The 23927-nt window shown below is 41.0% G+C and overlaps 1 protein-coding gene across 2 annotated transcripts in view; it reads left to right on the forward strand.

The window, feature by feature from the left end:
• NAB1 (NGFI-A binding protein 1) overlaps positions 1 to 21772 on the forward strand; it is a 43339-nt gene extending 21567 nt beyond the window's left edge. For both annotated transcript variants that reach the window (XM_075934191.2, XM_075934190.2), the window contains 6 exons: positions 4639 to 4772; positions 6141 to 6192; positions 13303 to 13413; positions 15973 to 16132; positions 18672 to 18821; positions 20082 to 21772. In XM_075934191.2, coding sequence (XP_075790306.1) covers positions 4639 to 4772; positions 6141 to 6192; positions 13303 to 13413; positions 15973 to 16132; positions 18672 to 18821; positions 20082 to 20173 — 699 coding nt within the window. In that variant the 3' untranslated portion in view covers positions 20174 to 21772. The remainder of the gene's footprint in view (positions 1 to 4638; positions 4773 to 6140; positions 6193 to 13302; positions 13414 to 15972; positions 16133 to 18671; positions 18822 to 20081) is intronic.
• The last annotated feature ends 2155 nt before the right edge of the window (positions 21773 to 23927 follow it).

Consider the following 23927-nt stretch of genomic DNA (forward strand, 5'->3'; position numbering starts at 1 on the left):
GATTCTTACTTTGTAAGGCACAGCACTGAAATTTTCTACCTGCTGGCTGCAGTCTGCTGCCTTTTGAAAAGAGAGGAAGCCATCACAGGTACTTCTGGATCAATAAGGCTGGATTTGCAGTGATCATGGAGAGGCTAAGAGGTAAAGACCCTCCTGAACCCACCCAAAAAACCCACCGGTTGGCTCTCCTTGAGTATTATATGAGAGCAATTACTAGGAGTAAACAAAATAATTTGCACTCTTATTATTGCAACTTTCTAAGACTATATCCAGTTATGAACTTACAAAAATTGTTATGCAAGTGTACTGATGTTGAAGTAGCAAGCATTATGTTTGAAAAATGATCCTCAAAGGAAATTTAAATCATAGTAAAACGAAAAGAACTATACAGAGATTAACACTTGAATACCAGTTTTCATGAGTGTTGTGCTCATAAATCTCTTGCCTTTGTTTTTGTTACCTTTTACAGAGAAATACAGCTATATTTTTAAATCACCCTTTAAGTTTTCTGATGTACTAGGTAACTGTCTTACTCATGATTTTAATGATGTATTTGCACAGTAGACTGTAACTGAATTATAAAATAGCTCTAATACTGTTACTCTAGTGCATCTGACTTCAGAAGCATTTTGATCTTTCAGTGACTGAAGGACCAGAAAATACATGTCTATTAAATATATGTAGTGCAGAAGCTTCTAGTGGGTCTTCAGGTCTATATTGTAAATAGTGTAGTTTTTAGTGTAAATTCACATAGAGCGCATGAAAAACGTATAACAAATTATGAATAGTAGCTACTTCTAGGGTGGATTGATTTAAATCAAGGTGATTTAAATCACAAAAAAACCCTTCACATTTCTTCAAACAATAGTGCAAATCTGAACACTAAAACATGTTAATTTACAGCATTTTACAACATGTAGGATGGTGTATTTTGGTTTTTTTATATACTCATTACCTATCTTTTAAATTAATAAAAATCAACGTATTATGTACTATGTCAAGCTGCAGATGCAGTCACAGTATAGTAGAAATGGTAAGAACTAAATCACATGCACAAATACAATAGCACTCATATTTTATTAAACTAAAACTTAAGTGTTACATAAATACTTCACATTTGCAGTGACAGCAGTCTCCTGAGTTAGTCTGTTGTCTGCCTTAAACTTTTTTTATTTTTCAAATGTTTTTAATTCTAATAGACAAGTCCCCATAATACTAAATGTATGGTGTCCTTAACTTCTACAGCTAGCTCTCATCTTTCCCACTCCCACTTTCATTTTGATGCAGATCTGATTCCATGTTACCAAAAAAGCTAAAACTGACTGTACTTAGAGTGCACTTAATTTTTGGAGTAAGCTAGATGGAAAACAAGTATAGAATGGGGGTTTCTTTGGGGAAGCTGAATTATGCTGAAGTAAAATAGGGAAAGGACTTATGGTATCATCATTATGGTCTGACCATGATATTCCAAAATAAGAGGCTTGTATTATCTCTATATAAAAAAGTTTTTCCTGCTGGGCGACAGAATGATACCATCGTTCTCCGGTGGGTGGGGGAGGAGTTGGTGAGCATAGTAAACACAGAGTGCAGCACGGTAGTGTTATATAAAATAAGAAAATGACACTCAATGGCAACTCTAAATTTCTTTTACTGCAGGGTTCTGTATTGTATACTTGGGTGATTCTAAACCTACTGACCTAATTAAACAAGCCATAAGTATTAGCTAAGCTAAACTTTTTTTTTCTCGCAACATCCAACATAGCAAATAGCTTGAGAATTTACTTGTTAAATCACAGATGTGTTGCATAGTTGATCCACATTGTTCTTCAGACATATCTGCATCATTTGCGCCCATTAAGCAGTTTTCCTTATGATGTTTCATTCTTGCATTTTCTGTTTATACTGATTACAATTGACACATTTTCCTTTTTTACCCAGGCAACTAATGTCTTCAAAATATTCACAGATAGGCTCTTTTACATTCAGAAGCCATGACAATTTTCTGTGGCAAAAGTATGCGCTGAATAACATCTTCCCTTTTTCTTTTCAGTCCATTCCATTGTTCCTTTCTATGTTGCCTCCATCCTTTCCCTGTGTATTGTCTCTCTGTCCTTAAGACAATGTCTTAATTAACTTTGCCATGCTTGGCACAGGTACACCACCACATAAGCGCAGAACAGAAACAATCTTAACTTGCATCTTTCTTTGCACATGTTACTTTAGTCTGTTGTGATACAGAAATTGGATGCCTGGAACTTTCAAGAAGCAAGACCTGGTAGTTAGGCTGGACAGACTAGAGCCATTAATTCATTTTTGTGAGTTTGTAAGCATAGGTGTAGCATGTTTGTGAGGTGATTTAATTGTAACTTTTTTTTAATGAGAAATAATAGTATTTTTTTTAAATAAAAAAACAGATTTAAATAAAAAATCTGGTTTTTTGTTTTTTAATTGTTGGGTTTTTTTTAACCACCTTGGTTACTTCTGAGGTTTCTTCAACCTAAGAGTCTCAGCAATGCTCCTTTATCTCCGCTTCTTACTATTCTTTAAATCCACAAAACAGGTCATGTTGCAGACTCTAATTGAATTGAAGGTAATTTTAAGTTGTATTTCCAGAAAACTTTCAACTCCAAACTAATAAACTTGTTTGGTGAATAAAAAGTTTGTGTGACCAGATTAATCTGTTAGGACCAATTTTTTTAAAAGCCCTGTTTATGAAAGAGATCTTCATGAGAGATGTGGGGAAGGCTTTCTACATATCAAGGTGTAAAGCACTGATTGGAGGGAGGAGAGACGGGAGAGAGGAGTTCATGTTTTTTTCCAATGCGTCAGAGTAATTGCAAGCCTGTTGTTCTGCCCTCAGACTCCTCCACCTCTGTGCTGGTGCAGAAAGCTACTAGATATTGTGTCGCTATATCTGTGTACGCACGCTTTGGCCACCTCTATCCCTATACATTGAACTGCAGTGTGTCTGTTGCCCTTAGAACTTTGTACTCCCACACTATATACGGCAGAGAGCATTAGAACTTGATTCATAAAGACCATCATGACTACATTTGAAAAATATATGTACTGTAGGTTTCCAGTGGCCCGACTGACAGATGCCACAGGAGAATGCTCCAGCAAGAAGCCCAGTACCCTGAAAATCCAGCTCTTGGAAAGCAGGCAGGAGGGGAGACCTCTAATAGGTGGTGTTACTGGTTACTACTTGGAGGATAAATCTGTCCTATCAGCCTCTGGCTGGTATGTATCTGATAAATGCCAAGTGCTAGCTGCCCTCTTGGCTGCTGTAACAAGAGGGAGGAGCTACAACTTCTCTAGCATCTATGTTTTGGGTTATCTGCCTCCATTAATAATTTCAGTGTCTCTCTTCTTTGTTGCTCTTGGTAGGTTTCTCAAATAGCAAAATCATGACACCGAAATAGTTCTTAAAGTTTCACTGCTTCCTACAGAATTCCATAGCAGTAGTGAAACTGTCTTGAGCCTTGTAGATTTTATTTGGCTGTTTTTTTTAAAGCTATGGGCAACCATAGAGGCACTGGGCTGGTGTCCTAGCAGGTTCAGGAAGAATTCATTGCATTTGTTTAGATTTGGTTCATCTTCAGAGTTAATCTTCACAAGTATAAGGGTGAGAAAAGTAAGTTTTTTGAGACAATTTACATTTTGCAGAAACTGATGACTTACACGTCATTCAGTCGGGAAATCTTCCTACGCAGTACTGTCAAGTGGATTTTTCAAGCCTTATGCATGTGCTCCTGCACTGGCATTTATGAAAAACTACAAGATTTACCCAGCATTGCTTGGGACCTTAACTCAATTTTTGTTTTTGGAAAATAAAATGAAAATATTTATGCTTCAGTAAGTCATTGCTTAGGGTGGGGCTTAGGGATGAGGGATTCAGTATGCAGGTTCCCCAGGGTAGAGCATTATCCCAACCCTCTCTCACTGTAGCAGCTTGAGGCCAGATGAGAAGTGCCTGTTCCTGGCAGCTGCAGCTCTCTAGCAGGCACAGCTGGGAGAAGGGTGTATGTCCCTGGCTGCAGCAGGTCCAGACTTGTATGTTCCCTTCTCTCCTTAGCAACCTGTGCACTTTCTCTTCACTCCCTGACAAAGGGGAACAACCAGCAGTGTTCCTGTACAAATGGGGGGTGTCAGCCCTCCCTAATAGGTACCTGGGGTCAGGGCTGGGGCAGTCCCGGACAGGAGGAATGAATCCTCAGCCAGCCCCTTTCACCTGCTGTTGTTTCTGTTTCTTTTCTCTGTGGCTTTATGAGCAGCAATCCCATTCCAGGAAAATCTCATTTTCTTGGCACATTCAAACCCTTACCGTGTTTTAAGTTATAAGAGGAAACTATATATCAAATTTGGTGGTCCTCATTCTTACTGTTTCGGAGGAGTTCTTGAACAGACAGACACATTCTCTCACTAAATGTATCTACCATGTTTGTCTATAATTGAGGCAATCGTCTGGGAAAAGATGAGTATACACAATTAGAGGAAATCCTCCATATTCAATATAAAATAAGTAATGTGACTCAGTGTTAAAATCTGTTATCCTTTCACATGGCTGGATACTTTTACAAGGGTCAGTAGGTGATATTTTGAGGAAGTCAAGAATCTCTTTTTGTGTTTAACTTCCAGCTTACAGTTAATGAAGCAGCCGCTCAGCTGTGTGTAAAAGATAATGCACTGTTAACCAGGAGAGATGAACTCTTTGCTCTGGCTCGGCAGATCTCTCGAGAAGTTACATACAAGTACACTTACAGGACCACCAAGTAAGCTTTTAATGAACTCAAGGGAACTTTATTTTCAATTAAGTAATCCATTTAATAGAATTGAAATGTGAATCATTAGAAAGCTCTTTTAATTCTTCCTCCTCTGCAGCTAACAAAATGTTTACATTAGGCAGGAGGGAGCACATACATATGAAAAATAGAAAATGTTGGTAATACTGTGTAAAGTTTAAACCATGGAACTTTTCATAGTGTTAAAATCACTTTTATTGGCATGTAGTTATTTTAATTCTTTCACCTGCCTTTTGGTTCTCCATATACAGTAACCATATATCTCCTTCGGTATACTATGACTGAGAAGCAAATATTTTAAATTAAGAAATTTATGATTTCAAGGCTAATATAAATCAGCAAGGCTTAAGTAACCTCATTAGAGCATGTATGAAAGACAAGGGTAATTATAAACACTTGTTTTAAAAATAATAATTTGAGATCAAATTTAAGTGCCCCTTTTTAATATAATCAGATCAGTCAATGGAAAACAGGATAGGCTTTACGTCTAATTAATATCTGTGCATGGCAGAATTAATGCATTTTACAAAGCAGACCCATTGAGCTAATGTTTTTCAGTGTATTCTATATAGTACTGTGAAAATCTCTCAGATATTACAATTGTGTTGAAAATACATTTTTCATATATTTTCAGAAATTTTTAAAGATTATTGGCTAATGCACATGTCTGGCTGTGCTAGGGTCTTCCCCCAATCCTGGGTAACAGAGGCTAAAGGGCATTTAGTCATAAAGATCATGCTGAAACTTTCTGCTTTTAGGTGGAATGTATGTGTTCACAACTCCAGCACATAGGCCTATGTACTCTGTGTGTGGGGGGGGAGGGGGTTGTTTGTTTGAGGACTTAGGTGATGAATGGGCCTTGTGCTATTCTTCTGCACAGGACTGACTTTCACCATAATTTAGCTCAATTTATTTGGGTTCCTTTTTTCCCCTCCCATTGCATGATCTTGTCTAGTTTTGCCCTGATTTCATTCCTCTTGTTTTTCCCCTGTAATGCCCTTTCTCTTTAACAGCTGACTAACACACAGTAAGTCTTTCAGCTCTATCACTGTATCCTGTCAACCACATTTTTTTACCCTTAGTTGAATTTCTGCTGCTTTCTGTTTCTGCCCAATTCTGCAAATCCTTGCTTATTGAGTACTCCAGATGCCTTCCACAGTATGAACTGAGTGGTTGAGAGTTTTTCCCCCACTAAGTGGGCCATATTCACCCTTGAAGGGTGTTAAATTAATAATAATAATATGAGTAATAGCAGAGATCTATTTGGTGCTCTATTTTTTTATGTAAAACCAGGATAGTGACATTATTTTTTAATACTATGTTGTTTTTTCCTTCTAGATCTAAATGTGGAGATAGAGATGAACTGTCACCGAAGAGAATTAAGCTAGAGGTATGATAGTGTGATTACTATATGCCAAGTTTTATGTGGGGGGAAAAAAATGATTTGCCCCTAAGTTAGAGAACTTAAGAGAAACAGAACACCTGGTAACTTAGAATTTGCTGACAGCTTACAATTTCGCATAGCAGTATCCATTTTGTCTGTGATGACTTTCTTCATTTTTGGTCCAGGGATCTGTGTGTGGTTCATGAGAAAATACGATGCAGATTAGAGGAAAAGTGGTGGCGGGGTGGGGGAATTACACTGTTGCAGGCAGAGCTGGCATAGACGTATGGCCACTGCTGTACAGTGCACTTGCTGCAGATTCCAAAGGATTGTCAGGCTTTTTCTGCAGTCTCTGTGATTTGGGCTGTGAGATTGGGAGACAAATTGTGTCCACCCTGAGAGACCAATGTGGGGGAAGTTATCAGAGGTTACTTATATAGAGATCTTCCTTCCACTAAACTCTGTTGTCTTGTGTGATTTTTATTTGTTTTTCTGTGGCTTAAGAAACATTTTATAAGGCTCTGACACAGTTCTGTAAACTTAGAGAAAATAATTTTATGTTTAATTAGGCACCACTGTCTCAGTATTAATATTATATTAGGAAAAATAAACATCAAATAGATGATTCAGATGGTTTTTGTTTGTATCCTATTTTTGATTTTAAAAAAAGTTAGATGTGTAGAAAGTGCATGCTGCGCTAGTTTTCTTTAGATTATAAAATACAGGCCAAAATTCTGCCCTGTGATCCCCATAGAACATCTAGTCCAAGTACTATGCTTTCCATGCGTGAGTGGGAGACTTCCCATTGGAAAATGCACTGCAAGTTCTAGGCAATATCCTCCCATGGTGTGGTGTGCTTTTTTTTTTTTTTTGTGAGGGGGTGTTTGGTTTTTTTTGGCGGCGGTGGGGGGAGTGTTTATAAAGCTGAATTTCATTGAAATTGGTGGGAGTCTTTCTGTGGTCTTCAGTGGGCTTTGAATCATCCAAAATTCAGAACTGATTTTTTTTAACTGATTAGCCTCTTCACTGCTGCTCTTTTATCCATCTGATGCATCTATAGTTCTCTTTGTATGAGCTACAAAACTAAAATTAATGATATAGTACATTACGATGTGGGTCTGCATTATAGCAGCATTTAATGGATGTATGTGTTCTGTATGTGTTCTTCATTATGTAACACTAATATAAGAGTTTGCAGTGCAAGGGAATGGCACTTTTTCATATTTAATGCCTTCCGTGAGGAATGATATGGCGCATGTAGTCTCCATTATTTCAATGTAGTACAAGGCTTTGTATTTGTTATCTATACAAAGCCCATTCTCATCTGGCAAATACTCAGTCAAGCACACTTTCCCCTTGAAAATAAGAAATTAGTTTTGAAAACCAGATATAAATAAAGAATTTTAAAAATGTAGTCATTTTGCATCCTGCCCATTTTATTGTGCAACACCGGGATAACAGCACCGGACAGCATTTGCAAATACATAATTTGAATTGTGTGAATGTGTGCTCGGAAGGTTTTTACTCTCAGCCTCCATGCTGGTAATTCTGTCTTGGTTTCTTAGCATTATAACCCCAAAATTTAGAGGTAGAAAAAGCACTATTAAGTCATCTCTGCATCATCACTATCCTTGGACAATACACAGTACTATAGTTCCTTATAGTATATTCTCCAGTGTTTTTTGTCCAGTCTAGTTTAAAATTACTCAAGCAGTGATGCTTCTACAGCTTCTCTTGCTAGACTGTTCCATAGTATGAGATCTCATCATTAGGAATTGTTTTCCTTTCTTCAGTAGTAGTTAATTATTAAGCAACTGAAATAAGCCACAGGGGAGTAATTTTTTTGGTAGGATTTTTTTATAGGTAAAAAATGGAAACATGGGGAAAAACAGTAGGCTTAAGCTGAAACTTTAGGCTGTTGTGTGGAAAAGGAGACTTAAATACCACTAAGAGAAAGCATTGTCATATATACAGAGCAGTGAAGCTTCAGGCTTTTTGTTCACTACTTTCAGGCCATGTTCTCAGTGCAATATATCAGAAGAAATACGTTCACTCTCTTTCTGCTTCTTTTAAGAGTGCGTAGTTTGATTGTGTGATTTCCCCCCCCCCCCCCCCGAAGGATTGAATATCTTTAGTCCACAAAAAAATTTTCTAGATCTTTTTTCTTGTTACACCGATGTACCAAATGAAAATATTGTTTCATTAAAGAGGCTATAGTACTAACTGATGCTGAAGTGATGACACCCAAATGTACCAACATGTTTTTCTGTTTTGAAGTTCTATATTGGAGATACCATTTATGTGGCAAGACCATTATCTCATCGTGTTAATGGTTTGTGGCTCTAATTTATATTTCAGATCCTATTATTTTTTTAAAAATATATAGTTAGACTATTCCATTACATTTGCAGGGTTATTTTCCCAAGAAAACATCTTAGTATTGACTTTTTTTTTCGTTAGCAATATTTTTCTAACAAAAGGATAAGTAGGAGAAAACATTTCAGCAAATCTTGCAGAATTCTCTCTCCATACTGGATGGAAATAGTGTCTATCCATTCTTTGAAAGTTGTACTTGCTGCATCTTCTGTCTGAATATAGAGAGCAAGCACAGTAGGTTAGTGTTCTGGCTTTTCTCTGGTGGAGACATAAGGTCTGATCTTGCCTTTTCTTTTTGAAAGGTCATTTCACTTATCGCTTGAGGCAGGATTGGAACATTGGAGCATGATTTGCCATTGCCTTGCCAATTAGATAGTCATACCTCTTCAGAGTGTGGTGTGAAAGGCTACTGTGCTATTTGGAAATGTTTTGTATTGCACATTGCATGAGTATAAATTACTGCTTTAGGACACAGGCAAACATTATCTGGTATTTTGCAAGCTAGGCTTGATGTAGGTATTCCAGCAGGGCCATATAGGCAAAGTTACACATTGCCTTCCACTCTTGCAAATTCTTCCTCTTCATAAGCACTAAATTCATACAAGCATTACAAAGAAACAGAAGACTACAAATTTATATCAGATTACCTGTAGAGCCTTTCTCTTACCCCTTCCCCCCATGTGCCCTTCCCATTTTGTTGATAGAGGGGGAGGCTGTGGGTAGAGAAAAGAGAGAGATTCTAGCAAAACAGGCTAAGAGAGTAGCGTATACGGGAGACAGAATGGAGTTACTGTACTTGGGGTAGGACTTGGGAGTGAATCAAAAGAAAGCGCTAGGGCTGTTAAATTTCTTCTGGACAAAGAGCAGTAGGGGAGAATAAAGATACAAACAGTATTTCCCTTCTCCCACTAAGCAGCCTTGTTGTTCTGTGAAAGGTGTTGCTGGAAGGGGAAGAGGGGTGCCCCTTATTTTGTCCTCACTGATGAGTCACTGGTAATGCTTTTCAAAGCAATGAGCTGCAGCAGCTCAGAAAACAAAACAAGTCACAGGTACACTGCACAAATGGCATAGAGAGTGTGGCTACTCATCCCACTCATTTCTGCCTTTGTAAATTGTGTGTGAATAGGTTTGCTTTCCACATATAGTATTGACAGCCAGGAGGGGAAAGAAGTGAAGAAGTAGAAAGTTCTTACTCTTCTGTGTGCTGGTAATACAAAGGACTCCTCATCAAGTGAATGGCAATGTTAAAATAGAGGCGGACGAGTGGGAGAACCTGAGACAGTCAAGTTCAAAAAGCTCAGTGGGAGTAAGAGACCCAGAGGGGAATGCGAGACTAAAACATCTGCAGTCAGTGCCCACCTACACCATTGCCAGGCAGGTTGAAAGGAGAACCAAGATCAGAGGTGTGGGATTTCTTTCTCCCTGATTACAAGAACAGAAGCATTACAATCTGCTCTTCGTGCAAGAAAAATGTCATGGGAGATGAGGAAAAGGACACGTGAGACTGAGAACATCTGTTGTAAGAAACCACTTTAGAAAGAACTGAACAGCATGGAAGAAAACATGAGATCTGTGTAATAAGGGTCTTCTCCACACTAGGTAGCAATGGGGAAAGGCTTGCTTAGCTAGGAGTAGGCCATAGATGGATGTCACATGGAATTGCATAACCTTCTGTTACTACTTTCTGAATCATCTATTCCTGTATCATAAGGCTTTTGTGAGCAAAAGACCAGTGTGATAGGGGCACATCTCAGAAAATGATCCAGAATTCAGTTACCTATTGAAGAAAGATATGTGAAGGTAAGACACAGCAACAGAAACCATTTGTATTCTGTGGGCCTGCTTTTGAAAAAAGGACTTCAATTTTACTGGTGCTTGATTACTAGTGTAAATATATGCAAGTACATTTTATAGCAGTATGTCCATATATACTTCCATGTTCAAAATTTCAGCTACATGTATATAGGGATGTCAGGCATTTAAAGGCAAAGAATGAGGCCTCTCCTTAAAAAAACAAAAAAACCCCTCCTAACCAGTAATAAATTTAGGTCTAAGCATAAAAGTAGCCAGTGTCTTGTATTGCACTTTGAGCATTTTTCTGTTTTCAGAAGGTGAGGTTCTATAGAGCATTTGTGCTGTTTTAAAATGGTAAATATTCATTGGGTTGGATTTTTTCTGTTTGACAAATTTGGGTGGGTTGAGCTTCATGAGAATCAGGCCCTTGATGCTTCCTCTCAAGGAAGAAAGCCTTGCTGATGTAAAGGGAGTTTCTCTGTGGGGGGGAAGCAGACCCCCGATACATTCAACGTGATACAAATGTCCCTGTGTCATAGACCACTGACTGCCCAGGCCTCATTATTCACTAATTGTCTTCTGCTGTCCCCTCCTCCCTTCCTTTGTTAGTTAGAGTTGCCAGGGATACAGTATTGGCCCGAACAGTCCAGTATTTGCGGCCTCTGATTGGTAAAAAACCCCAAGAAAATACCGGACATTTAAAATGTTTTTCTTGGACGGAAGGCCACTTAGGACATTCTTCTCCTGCCGCATCTGCCGCATTCTTTTCCCTCGATCCATGTTTGGCATTGTTTGTGAAAGTATCTGGCAACCCTATTGTTAGTTAGAGGCAGTGAATCATTCTACAGGTGTTTGGGTTTTCTGTTCCTTCTAGGGATGCTATTTTTCCCTTTCTTAGATTATAAAATCTTCAGGCAAGCACCATCTTCCTGCATATGAGTACCTAACATGCGATAGGTACTCCCTGCAATCCTCCTAAAAATGTTACTTTGGCACAGATATCACTGGTTTTAGATCCTGCTTCCTTCAGCCTTTTAGCAGGGGGTTGGACTCAATGACCTAGAATCATACGAGGGTTGGAAGAGACCTCAGGAGGACACTGAGTCCAACCCCCTCCCCAAAGCAGGACCAACCCCAACTAAATCATTCCAGCCAGGGTTTTGTCAAGCTGGGGACTTAAGAACCTCTAGGGATGGAGATTCCACCACTTCCCTAGACAACCTAGACCCGTGGTCCCCAACACGGTGCCCGCGGGCACCATGTCGCCCGCGGGGGCATTTCAATGCGCCCGCCAGGTGCTCGGGGCTGGCCTGGCCCCGGGCACATGGCGCCCGGGCGCTTGCGGGGAGAGCGCGCTTGGCTGGGGGAGCGCCGGACGCGCTGCACTCGGCGGGAGGCGGCGGGAGGGAGCGCCGGCCCCGGGCGCGTGGCGCTCGGCTGGGGGAGCGCCAGCCCCGGGCGCGCAGCACTCGGTGGGGGGGGGGGGGGGAGCGCCGGCCCCGGGCGCGCGGCACTCGGCGGGGGGGAGGGGGAGTGCCGGCTCCAGGCGCTCGGCGGGGGGGAGGGGGAGCGCCGGCTCCGGGCGCGTGGGCCTTGGAGGGGGCCCCGCCCCGGGCGCGCGGGCCTTGGAGGGGGCCCCGCCCCTGGGCGCGTGGATGGGGGGGGCGCCCCCGGGCCCCGCCCCCTGGCGCCCGGCGGGCAAGCGGCCACGCCCCCTGGCGCCTGACAACCTAAAAAGGTTGGGGACCACTGACCTAGACCAATGCTTCAGCACGCTTCTAGTAAAGTAACTTTTCCTAATATCCAACCTAGTCCTCCTCCACTGCAACTTGAGACCATTGCTCCTTGTTCTGTCATCTGTCGCCACTGAGAACAGCCTCTTTCCATCCTCTTTGAAATCCCCCTTCAGGTAGTTAAAAGGCTGCTATCAGTCCTCTTTCTCCCTCCCCTCCCTAACCTCCCCCCCCCCCCCCCGACTCTTCTGTAAACTAAATAAGCCCAAATTCCTCCGTCTCTCCTCATAAATCATGTGCTCCAGCCCCCTTATCGTTTTTGTTGCCCTCCGCTGAACTTTCTTCAATGCGTCCACATCCTTTCTGTAATGAGGGCCCCAGAATTGGATGCAATACTCCAGATGCCTCACCAGTGCTGAATAAAGGGGAATAATCATTTCTCTAGATGTGATGGAAATGCTCCTCCCAATCCATCTTAATATGCTGTTAGCCTTGGCTACAAAGGCACACTGTTGAGTCACATCCAGCTTCTCATCCACCATAATCCCCAGGTGTCTTTCTGCCAAACTGCTGCTCAGCCAGTTGGTCCCCAGCCTGTAACAGTGCTTGGGATTCTTCCATCCCCAATGCAGGACCCTGAGGTCTCTTCCAATCCTATAATTCTATGTTGAATTTTGTGTTGATTTGCCCAATTTTCTGAGCTACTAAATTCTTCTACTGTGTTTTCTGTAAAATAGGCAAGTACATGCCTTGCTGTATATCTGAGATCAGTCTCTGCATGTATGGCAAGGCTCATGGACGCTATAGATGCAAATAGTCAAAGGTAGAGCAGTAGTCTACATTTATGGCATTGGTTCCTTTAAAAAAAACAAAAAAACCCTCAAACTTCTAAATCCAAAGGAAAACCATAAAACATTGGGCCTAATTCTGCTCTCTTACACTGGCTTAGTTAATACATATTAACTCGACGAATGTCAATGGCAATTCTCTGGATTTACAAACCTCTGATCTGCACGTCTCCTGCTATGAGCCAGATCACATGTGCTGCAGTATCTCGCATTGCGGAAGCATAATTTGGTTAATTTGCTTCAGAATCTTAATCCTAGTTTTTCCACAGGAGTTAAAGAAGATTCTCTTTTAACTCACATGATACATTGCTTTTTCTTTTAAAAGCAAAACAAAATCATATACCCTGTTTGTTTTTGCTCAACAGGATGGTTTTCCTGATTTCCAGGACACGGTCCAGACACTTTATCAACAAGAGAAAGTACCACTTGCCTTGGCCAAAGGCAAAAGTGAAGAGTTGGCAGCTCTTAATTCGCAGGTAGACAAACTACTCAAAACTATCAGGTTTCTACTGAGATGCTGTCTAGAATAGAAACAGTTGCTTTCTAGGCTACTTTTGGTATTGTATTTTGATGACTAAAATCATTACCTCAAGTTCTCAAATATCACCTGAGCTAGTTGAGATAATATCACTGCTAATATGGCTTTAACTCTTTAGGCTGTTATGACACGCTATATTTTTACCTTCATTCATTGAAAGAAAATAAGAATTTTTACCTAGATGTTACAAAAAAGAAGGAATGCAGTACTGACATTACAATGTATGCATATAAAAGTGAAAAACTTTTATTTTTAAAAGTACTGTTTAAGATCCTAAAACATTACAGAACCCACAGGTAGACCATCAATCCTAATAAACTTGAAAGCTAGCTGTAGTCCTCTGGCACCGTGGAGACTAATAAAAATATATAAAGGATCACGAGTTTTCGTGGGGAAAAAACACTTCTTCAAATGAGCTGAAGTGGGTTTTGCCCATGAAAGTTCATGATACTGTATATATTTTTGTAGTCTCTAAGATGCCAAAAGACCATTCATTGTTTTTAAAGTTACAGACTAACACAGCTACCCTTCTGAGACTTTGAAAGCAAATTGTTAGAAAATTGTTTCTCCTTTTATCTACCCACCAAGACCTAAAGTCAGCATTCTGTGATTCTCGTATAGATCGTGATGATATCTAAAGTAGTCTGAGTAAAAATATAGAACAGGTTCCTTCCCTGCTGTCAATGTTATCACTTTACTAGAGAACCTAGGATGTGGTCTTCTCTTTACACTGGCAGTTAATTTGTAGGGTTGTCTTTTGAGAGCACAAATGTCAATAGGGGAATTGAGGTCATGGCACATCTCCAAAGAGAGGCTCAACCCCTTGCAAGAATCAGCTCTTTTTTAATGGGATTAGTAGTAATGAATACGCTTATAAAATACCTACAAAGAGAAGTCAATGCACTTTACAGTTTGCTAGCATCTATCTCTTGGTGCTAATTCTGCAAATTTTTGCTTCCATTTTTGTTTGTATGCTTCTGTATTCCTCTTTGGAGTCGACATATTTTTTTAACGGGTGATATTTTAAAAAAAATAAGATGTTGAGTCACAGTCTTGAGAACAAGATCATATTGAAAGTTAAAATTCTCTTGGCACTATAGTTGATGACAAACATTTATACATCATTCCCTCCCACGTTGCTCTACATTGTTTAATTTCACTCTCAAGAGGTGTATAGGTCTTGTTCTTCTTCTAGACAGACATTTCACACCTTTATCCCCCACAAACATACTGTCATCCTACACTTTCACAATGGCAGATTTTTAAACTTGTGTACTGCTGTTTCCTAAAATAAAGACTCCAAGATGTCTGGTAAAATCTTGGCATAAGTTTTTAGCAGATGTTGCCATTGCTCTTGGAAAATTTTATAGAACCATTTATTTCAGTAGGACTAAACTTGATCATTAAACTCTTGCATTTGGGAGTTTTAAGTGTAGACTGCAGTTCTAAATTGCAGAAAGTTTGTTCTCCTCCAGTAATAAATATTATGTTGCTGGACTAAAACAGAACATGTGATTTTATGCACTTTGAGAGACACTATGTGCATGTGTGAAATTAATGGGTGCAAAAATATTTTGTTTGCTTGATAGTTTTGAGGTAACTAAAGCCATGTGTACATATGGGACAGGTCTGGGCAAAATACCCTCCACGGGCTGGATGCGGCCCACCAAGCGCCAGATCTGGCCCATGGACGCAGTGTGAAACCTCAGGCAGGCTCCCAGAGAAGGTGCTGCGGGACTCTGTTTGAACAGCTGAGAGGCCAGGGGAGGAAGGGGAGGCTTCACCTGGTGCTCCCACCACCAGCATAATCACAGTGGCCTGTTTCCAGTCAATGGGAGCTGTCTGTTGTCAAAAGGCAGATTGCAAAGCACCCTCCCTCCTCACCTCAGGCTTATAACTGTTCAAAAACCACATGGGCCCCTTCAGCCAGTGTGGGGGTGGGGCAGGCAGGGAGTCTGCTTGAGAAGGCTGCTGGCTGGGAATCAAGCAACTAAGTCTCCTGGCCAGAACCTGTCTTTGGCACCCCAACCCTCTGGCACCCACCACACATACCTCAAACCCTCTTCCCCCCTCCTGCTCAATATCCCCTCCCAAATCCTGCATCGCCCCAGGTCACAATCCTCTCTTGCCCAAGGTCATAACCCAAACCTCTGCACCCTAGTCCTCTAACCCAGGTCACAACTGCCTCCTTCACCCAAACTCCTTTCCTCCCAGACCCCACACCCTCTCCTGCACCCCAATCCCTTATGGTAAGCTCCCTTCTGCACCCAACCGCCATCCCAGAACCCGCACCTCCTCCATTAATATGAAAGCATGTGGCCCTTGACCACTTTCCATTCTTGGAGTGGAGCTCCAGCAAAAAGTATTGCCCACCTCTGGTATGGGCCATCAACAGAACTATATCTATGCTGCTTGCTTTGTTACCTGCTAGTATTATTTTTTTCCTGTACATCAGCATCCATATATATATATATATTTTTTGTTGCTCTATTTGCAGTCTGAAAAGGTGATGGCAAAACAGATGGAGTTTCTTTGTAACCAAGCAGGGTTAGAGAGACTGCAACACTCAGAGAGACGCCTTTCCGCAGGGTACTACAGACAAAGCTCAGAAGAGCACAGCCCCAATGGCATGACATTAGACAGTGCGGATGGACAAGGTATGGTAGGTTCCAAGCATGACATTGCTGCCACCCAATTTGTCTGGTGTTATGCAGTCATTTAGTACTGATGTTATTTATATAGCATCATCAGTGTTGAGGAAGCTAAGCAGACAAATAAAGACAAGGTCCCTGCCTGAAAGACCCTAGTCTGTCAGGGCTTGTCTTCACTGCTGTGGAGATTGACAGTGCAGCATTGATCTTCCAGCATTTGATTTAGTGGGTCTAGTAAAGACCTGCTAAATTAAATGCTGACAAGCGCCCCTGTTGACTGTGGCATTCACAAGGAATAACGGAAGTCACAGGGGTATTTCTCCTGTCGACCTCCCACTGTGGGGATGGTCCCGAAACTCGGCTTAAGGTATGTCAGCTCCAGCTATATTATTTATGACGGTTACGTGCACCTCTGTGGGTAGGCAGAGGTCTTGCAGCAGGTGGGCAACTCATTGAGATCATTGTTTCTCAACCTGGGGGTTGTGACTCCCAGGAGGGTCATGGGATGAGTTTAGAGGGGTCACAAGTGCAGGGCTGGTGCCCACGATCCCATGTCACAGGGAGCCCCGCGAAGCTAAGATACATGCTTCAGTCCCAGGCAGCAGGGCTTGGTCTTCAGCCTCACTGTCTGGGGCTCCAGCTACAGAACACACTCCCAAGTGAGTATCAAACAGAAATGTAAGTACAGTATTTACGTGCCAATCGGTGTATTTTATAATTGTATGGTAAAAATGCAAATGGAAGCAGTTCTTCAGTAATAGTGTGCTGCCATACTTCATAATTTTATGTCTGATTTTGTAAGTAAGTAGTTTTTAAGTGAAGTGAAACTTGGTTGTACACAAGACAAATCAGACTTGTGAAAGGGTACAGTAGTCGAAAGGTTGAGAATCACTGATCTAAATAATACAACCAGATATAGAGCCAGATTCTACTCAGTAACTGGGGATACTCCATTGACTTCAGTGGAGGTGTTCTACATGTAGACTCGTGTACCAGGGACCAGAATTTTGCTTGTGGATTACCTCTCTTTAAAACTTTACAAATAGGCATGAAACCATTGTTCAGTGTATGGCAATGCAGGAGAGCTATACTATAGTCCTGTTCCCTGTCTCTTGCATCTTAGCCAGGGAATGCTACAGGGGCATCAAACCAATGAGTAATTCAGGTGATTTTTAAGGAGGGGCATTTTGTTCGTAAAGAATCCTACTCCTCTGCTTGAACTGTAATAGCTTCAGTGAAATAGTGCCTGGGAGAGAGAAGGGATCCTCTAGGCTTTGGCTGAGATCCAAAGGACCTTTTCCCGGGAAGAAGACTTTTACTCTTTTGCTTACTAATCTTAGAAGGTATAGCTGGTGACTTGTCGGTTACCACTTCTAGTTAAATATCTCGGTGTACAATAGCTGAAGAAAACTTGTGGAGCTATCTATATCAGTCCCAAAGAATTGGAAACATTTATTTACATCTGACAGCTTTTAATGTTCTAAGAGGATCCCATGGTAATCCCTATATCATGTTCAGTGTTTGTTGGAAGAGGGATCAGATTGTATTCTTGTATCTGTGTTTATATTCAGGATGTTAGAAGGTTGGCTTTGCTTTTATTGATAGTGTCTCTTCCATTAAATGAAATATTGTTAGTAGAGGTAACAAAATATAGCCAGAGGTCTTTTTTTTCTTAAGAACAATATAATATTTAAACAGGTAGAGTAGAAAGGGAAGCAAAGGAACTATTTTCTTGAGTGGGCATTACAAATTACAGGGTTTTTTTTGTGAGTTTTGGACAAATAATTTGTAGAAGAATGCCCAATATAGAGAGCACAGTTGTGAAGATTTCAAGAGTCATAGTATCTAAGGCTTGTTGAACCCTTGTGTGATTTCTCTCACGTGTTTGGCTGGTTGGCTGTTACTCATATGCCCACGTGTATCCAAGTGCCATATGTAGGGTCAAGAAGGAATTTTCCCCTCCAGGTTAGCAGCTGCCTTGCTGGATGGCTTTCAGTTCTTCTGCAGCATGTGGGTGAGGATCACTCCAGTAGGATTATCTATCTGGGTTGCATACTCAGGCCAGTCCCAGTGAGTCTCAATTATTTTTCTACCATTGCAGGAGTCTTGGGCACCTTGGTCTCTCCTTTCCTCTGCTGTGGTACATGGTTGTCTAGTCCCCAGTGGTTTGTAATGCTTTGGTCTAACTTTGATTGTTTTAGTGTGTTGTGGCCTGTGATATGTAGGAAGTCAGATTGGTGGTACAGTATCTTCTGGCCTTAAATTCTATGATTAACCCAGACCAGCATGGATGGGAAAGTGAGGATTTTTAGCACATTGAAATGTTTTTGAGCAAAATGATGGATTTGGTATGGCTGAGCATCAATCCATAGCAGCACTGGCAGCCTGGAAAGGAACAGAGGAAATCTCTCCTGCATAGTTGAAATCTAGAATGTGTTTTTTCACTGATTACATTTAGAAGTGGCCTTTCTTGCCTTAATTTTGATTCCTAGCGTTGCTGTGATTCATACTTAGTACTGAATATTTTAGCATTGATCTTTTTCAGGTGAGAGACCCCTGAATCTCCGAATGTCAAATCTGCAAAATAGACAGTTGCAGCACATTTCGCTAGATGGAGAGCAGCACGTAGGAAGGCCTCTAGGCAGCGACCTGATCCGACTTTACTCCAGTGGCGAGGCAAAGTCTCAGCCCTCAGGTAAGTGTTATCTGGTGCAAGCACCACAAGCTGCACCATAACGTCTATTCACAGGAGGCTTTCAGAGAGCTTCTGGAGAGCCATAAACCTAGTTATCCCTTTCAACAAAGAATTTAGTTCCTAGACACCTTCTGCAGATTGATAACATGAAACCAAGATGCAAGTGAAACCTCAGTTTGACTTGCTAATCTGGAAACCTGCTGAACATTTGATGAGAGATTTATGTATTTTTCAGTTATGCTTTAGGCAAGGGATGCAATTCATACATAAGGCAAGAGTCTTAGAATCTGCCTAATAGACACCACAGCCACGCCGAACAATTTCTGTTACAACCATGCTCAGCCACAAGAGAGTTTAACATGATTTGGCTCAGCCTGTGTGAGTGGGATCAAATGATATTACAAATAGACTTTTTTTTTTAAAAAGTGCCTTCAATGCTGTTTATAAAGATTCAGCCTCGTGTATCTGGGTTGGACCAAACTGTTAAAACCTGGTTAAGCTACAGCACAGTTTCTGTTGTTTTGGTTCTATAATCTGAGCTTTCAAGTGCCTCTGCTAGCCTCACTATGCAGTGGCTTGTGGTCACCATTTCTCCTGTTTAACACAGGAAAACTCTTGCATGTTATTAAGAATATTTTTCATCTTCTGCTATGAAGTCTGAATTAGATGCCTGTGCTTTGGCCAAACATTTTACAAACAAACTGGTCCAATGACTTAATATCAAGAGCAACCTTAAGACTCTTCCCCCTCAAAGTTTAGGAATAATAAGATGTCTCATAGGTAGTTATACAGTAGCAGTTCCCCAAGACTATTGTGCCATTTGCGCACTTGGCAGAATGCTGTGTCTGTTTTTTCAATGCCTATCCCTCCCTCTTGCACCCTGCTTGCCTGTTACAAGGGGCTGTGTGACTATCGGCGGACCTTCTATTCTAAAGTCTTCCTACACCCAGGGACATTCCGCATGCTCATGCAGAGAGCAGTATTGCTGAGCACTGCTTTCTGGTAAACAGAGGTCACAGAACAGTGTCTCACTGGCATGCTTCACTTTTTGGTAGCAAAACTGAGGTTCTGCTGTAGTTCAGATCTCATATGCCTTGGAAAATGAGTGGGGCAGAATCTTGTCTTCTAAGAACATTGATATATCATCGGCATTCATGTGGTTCAGTTGGCATTTTTGTAGGCTAAAAATTGAAGACGCTTATTTCAACACAATATTTACCATCTTCTCTTCTCTCTCTCCCTCCACCTCTTTTATTGCAGAAGGCCTTGGCATTTTAAAAGACTTTCCTCACTCAGCTTTTAACAACATAGAAAGGAAAGTCATAAAAACAGAACCTGAAGATACAAGATAGTCATCCTACTCGGGAAAATGCATCAGAATAAATCTTTAGAAGAGAAACAAACAAGCCTTAATAACCAGTGTTGCCTCAATCAAATAAGAGATTTCATAGCCAAAGCCTAAGAACTGGTAAAGTAGTCTGTGGAGACTGAAAAACAAGAGACACTGCATTCTAGAACAGTAATACAGGTGGATACACATTCCTGTAAAGTGGTTTTATAATGTGGAAAGGTTCACAAATTAATATTGTGAGCCTCCTTTATTTAAGAATGTATTATGTATTTGTATAACTTATCAAAGTAAATCTAGATGTTGGGACATGTATTGAGTCCAGTAGATGTGGCTACAGTTCATTTTACTTGAAATTTCAATGTCTACTTTAAATGTATCTAGCATAGATATGATTGTTATACATTTGAGTTAAAAATCCTTGGAGAAGAGTGTAAGAAAACTTAGTGACACAGCTAACAGCAAGTTTTCAATGGAATTTGTAGGAAAATATAGCAAACAAAATATTTCATGGTTCAAAATGTTATGTGGAGATAGCATTTGATAAAGCTGATCCTGTATTATAGCAGACACATTTGACACTTATTAATGTAATGTTATTTTGATGGTTTCAGCAGCCTATATGTAATACATTTACATTATACACCCATCCACTACATGTGAGTAGTGAATAGGAAAATATCAGCCACAAAATGGGAACATCCTACTTATTGGCTTCAATTTCATTAGACAGAACAATCATAAGAGATACTGTGTAGCTAAACCAGTAAAATCTCACTTGGGAGGGAACTCAAAACACTAGACATTAAGGACATGATGGCAAAAGTTGTGCTGCAACCACTTAGACCATTTTGGGGTTCTTTGTGGGTCTTAAAGACAGAATGCATCCTAAGTGTGGCAAGATAGAAAATGATGCAAGATTCTTGCACCAGTATTTAAAAGGTTATATTCGTTCTCCAGAAACAATAAAACAACAAAGAAGGGAGGTAAGGGGATACAATACTGGTAAATGACCCATTATGAGGTGCTTCCCAACTCATGATTCTACAGTATGCCAATATGTTCCCTTGTGTATGTTAGTTAACAACTGTATTTGTTATTTATTTGACTTTCGTATGTTTTTCATTTTTGCTGATGCTATTTTGCCTAAAGTCAAGGAATTAGCGTATAACTTAGGGATTTTGGTATTTAATGTGGGGTGTGTGTGTGTGTACGTGCATCCATTATGTCAATGTAATTCCAATTGTACAGTTGCATCTCTGCAGTAAAAATAGCTATACACCTTAGTTTTTAATATAATCCTTACCCACAGTGCTCTCTGAGGCGGGAAAGTAAGTCACCAAGTAAGGGGTAAACTTCCACAGCGAGGTGTGCACTTCATCTGCAGTTTTGCAGTGTCCTGGATATGTAATGATTATTCAACCACAATGTACGTTGTACTGAAATTGTCAACAAAATGTGAGCTGGAATGTCTACACTGCAGTCTCTGATCACTGTAAACATGTTCAATTATTTTATCAATTTGATTTGTGGAACAAAGCTTTATAGTAGAAACACCAGTAAACAACTTTTTTATACTTATTAAAATGTTTGGTTTATTTAATATTTCTTCAATTGTATGTCTCCCTGCTGAACAAACTTAAGAGTGAAATTTGCAACTTCATTGCTCGAAATAAGAGGTTTGAATGGGTTTGATCTGCTCCATGTTTGTGAGATAATAGAATGGCTAATAAGTAAATGTCTTCAGATTGTAATATTTAGTCACAGCACTGGTTTGTATTTGGGTAGTTTACAAGTTTCCAAACTGTAATGCATGAAAGGCTAGAATTGTACAAATTTAGTAATGGAATTCAAAAAGCAGAGAGCTGAAGATGCAGGAAAAGACTTTTTTTGTGTGTGTGTCTATCTGGCACACCCAAAATCTCTCTGGGTCACAGGAACTTCATAAAAAAGTTTTCTGGTCTAGTTTACAGCAGGGATAGTGGAAAATAGCTCTTTTATTTTGTGTTTGTAAATACAAGTATGATTCAGTTGTCATCAGTGGGTTAGCTTTAGGATGGTATTTTGGCTTATAGTCCAGTGGACATTTCATTCCCAAAATATGTGACATTTTGTGTCATGTTAAATTTGCAGCTGTCTGACTGCTTTGAATCCAGAGGGTGTTGAAACTTTTCAGGGTGTTTCCAGATCTTGCATATGCTTGATAATGGCAAATAGTTTAGCACTCTGTTTTTCTAAGACAGGGAATCTTGGGTGACATTTCCCTCAGAGGAGTATTGGGGAGAGGGCGTTTATGGGTGGGTACCCTACCAGGTTGCTGGTGAAGAAGAGAATCCATTGCAGGTACAAGGGAAAGTTTACTCATCAACCTACTCACTGTGACAAATTGATAGATTCTGGCTCCCAACAGTACTTTTGACCAAAGTCCAGTCTGGAAAATGATGCCTATTATGCATTTTTTTGCCAGGACAGCTTTTTCCCCCATCTCCCCCTCTTGGTTATTTTCCTGTTTTCCTTTTTTTTTACCAAAATGAGGGGTTAATTTTCCTCCAGAAAACTGCAGTGAGTGAGAAGAAGCTTCAAGTTCCACAGTAGCTGGCTAAAGCCTTTCTCCTGTGTAGCTCTACTTATGTACTTTAATCCTCTTCAAAGATTGCCCCATGACTCTGAAAATTAGGAATGCCCTGGATATCTTTAGGACTAGGAATGCAAGAGGTTAACTGGTTACTGGGTAAGCAGGCGGCTTATCGGCCTGCTTACAAGGTAATTGGTTAACAAGCCTGCCTACAAGCGTGACGGGCCCAGTTGGAGCTGCCCCCATGGCCGGGTGGCTAACTGGTTAAACAAATTGTTTAACTAGTTAACCATTGTGGGTGGTTTTTACATCCCTACTTAGAATAGAGTTCTTCCATTTGATGCAAACTCTTGCAGGTCTCAATCACTGGGCAAGTCAAATTGCCAGCAGGCCAGCTGTATCCAAGTGTGGTACAGGGGTCCTGAAAAACGGTTTGCCCTACATTGCCAGCCTGTCCTTCTCTGTCCTCCCTCCGTGCACACGCCCCTCTGCAAGAGACCTCAAGCCAGCTGTCCCATCTGTAGCCAGACTGGAATCGTGGAAATAAAGACTCTTGCCTTGGCTAGCACTTCATTGGGTAAGTCTTCATCCTGCTCTGCTATTCTGCTACTGTCAGCAGGTGCCTGTGCCTGGGGCAGCACCCACACTTCACTCACTTTCTAAAAAAGCAGCCTCCTTCTGGGGGAAGAGGGAGAAGAGACTAAGATGGAAGGCTGGGCAAGATATAGGGCTGACACAGGAAAGGAGGGGGGGGAGTTGGTTAAGGGATGGGAAGGTTGAGAGAAGAGAGACAAGCCAGAGAGAGAGGAGACAAGCATAGGCATATAAGAACAAAGCTGCACCTAAAAAGGGTATAGAATGGTGGTTTTCATCCTGTGGTCCATGGTGGGATGACAGGGTTGCCAGGTGTCCGGTATTGTACCGGACAGCCCAGTATTTGTGCGCTCTGTCCGGTAAAAAAAAATCAGAAAATACCGGACATGTGCGTTGTCTGGTGTGTTCTGATTTTTCTAGCTGTGCCCTGGATGGAAGCCTGGCGTGGGCGGGAAGGAGAGGCTGGGAGGTGGGGCCGCGATTGCTGCTGGGAGCCCTCAATTGGTTGAGTGTGTGGAGGAGAGGAAGCGTCCTCCTTGCTTGTGTGTCGCTGGGAGCCTGCGTGGGACAGGCAGCAAGTGCCCAGGTC

Source organism: Pelodiscus sinensis, chromosome 7, assembly GCF_052426305.1.
Source record: "Pelodiscus sinensis isolate ZL-2025 chromosome 7, ASM5242630v1, whole genome shotgun sequence".
NCBI classification, from domain to species: Eukaryota; Metazoa; Chordata; order Testudines; family Trionychidae; genus Pelodiscus; species Pelodiscus sinensis.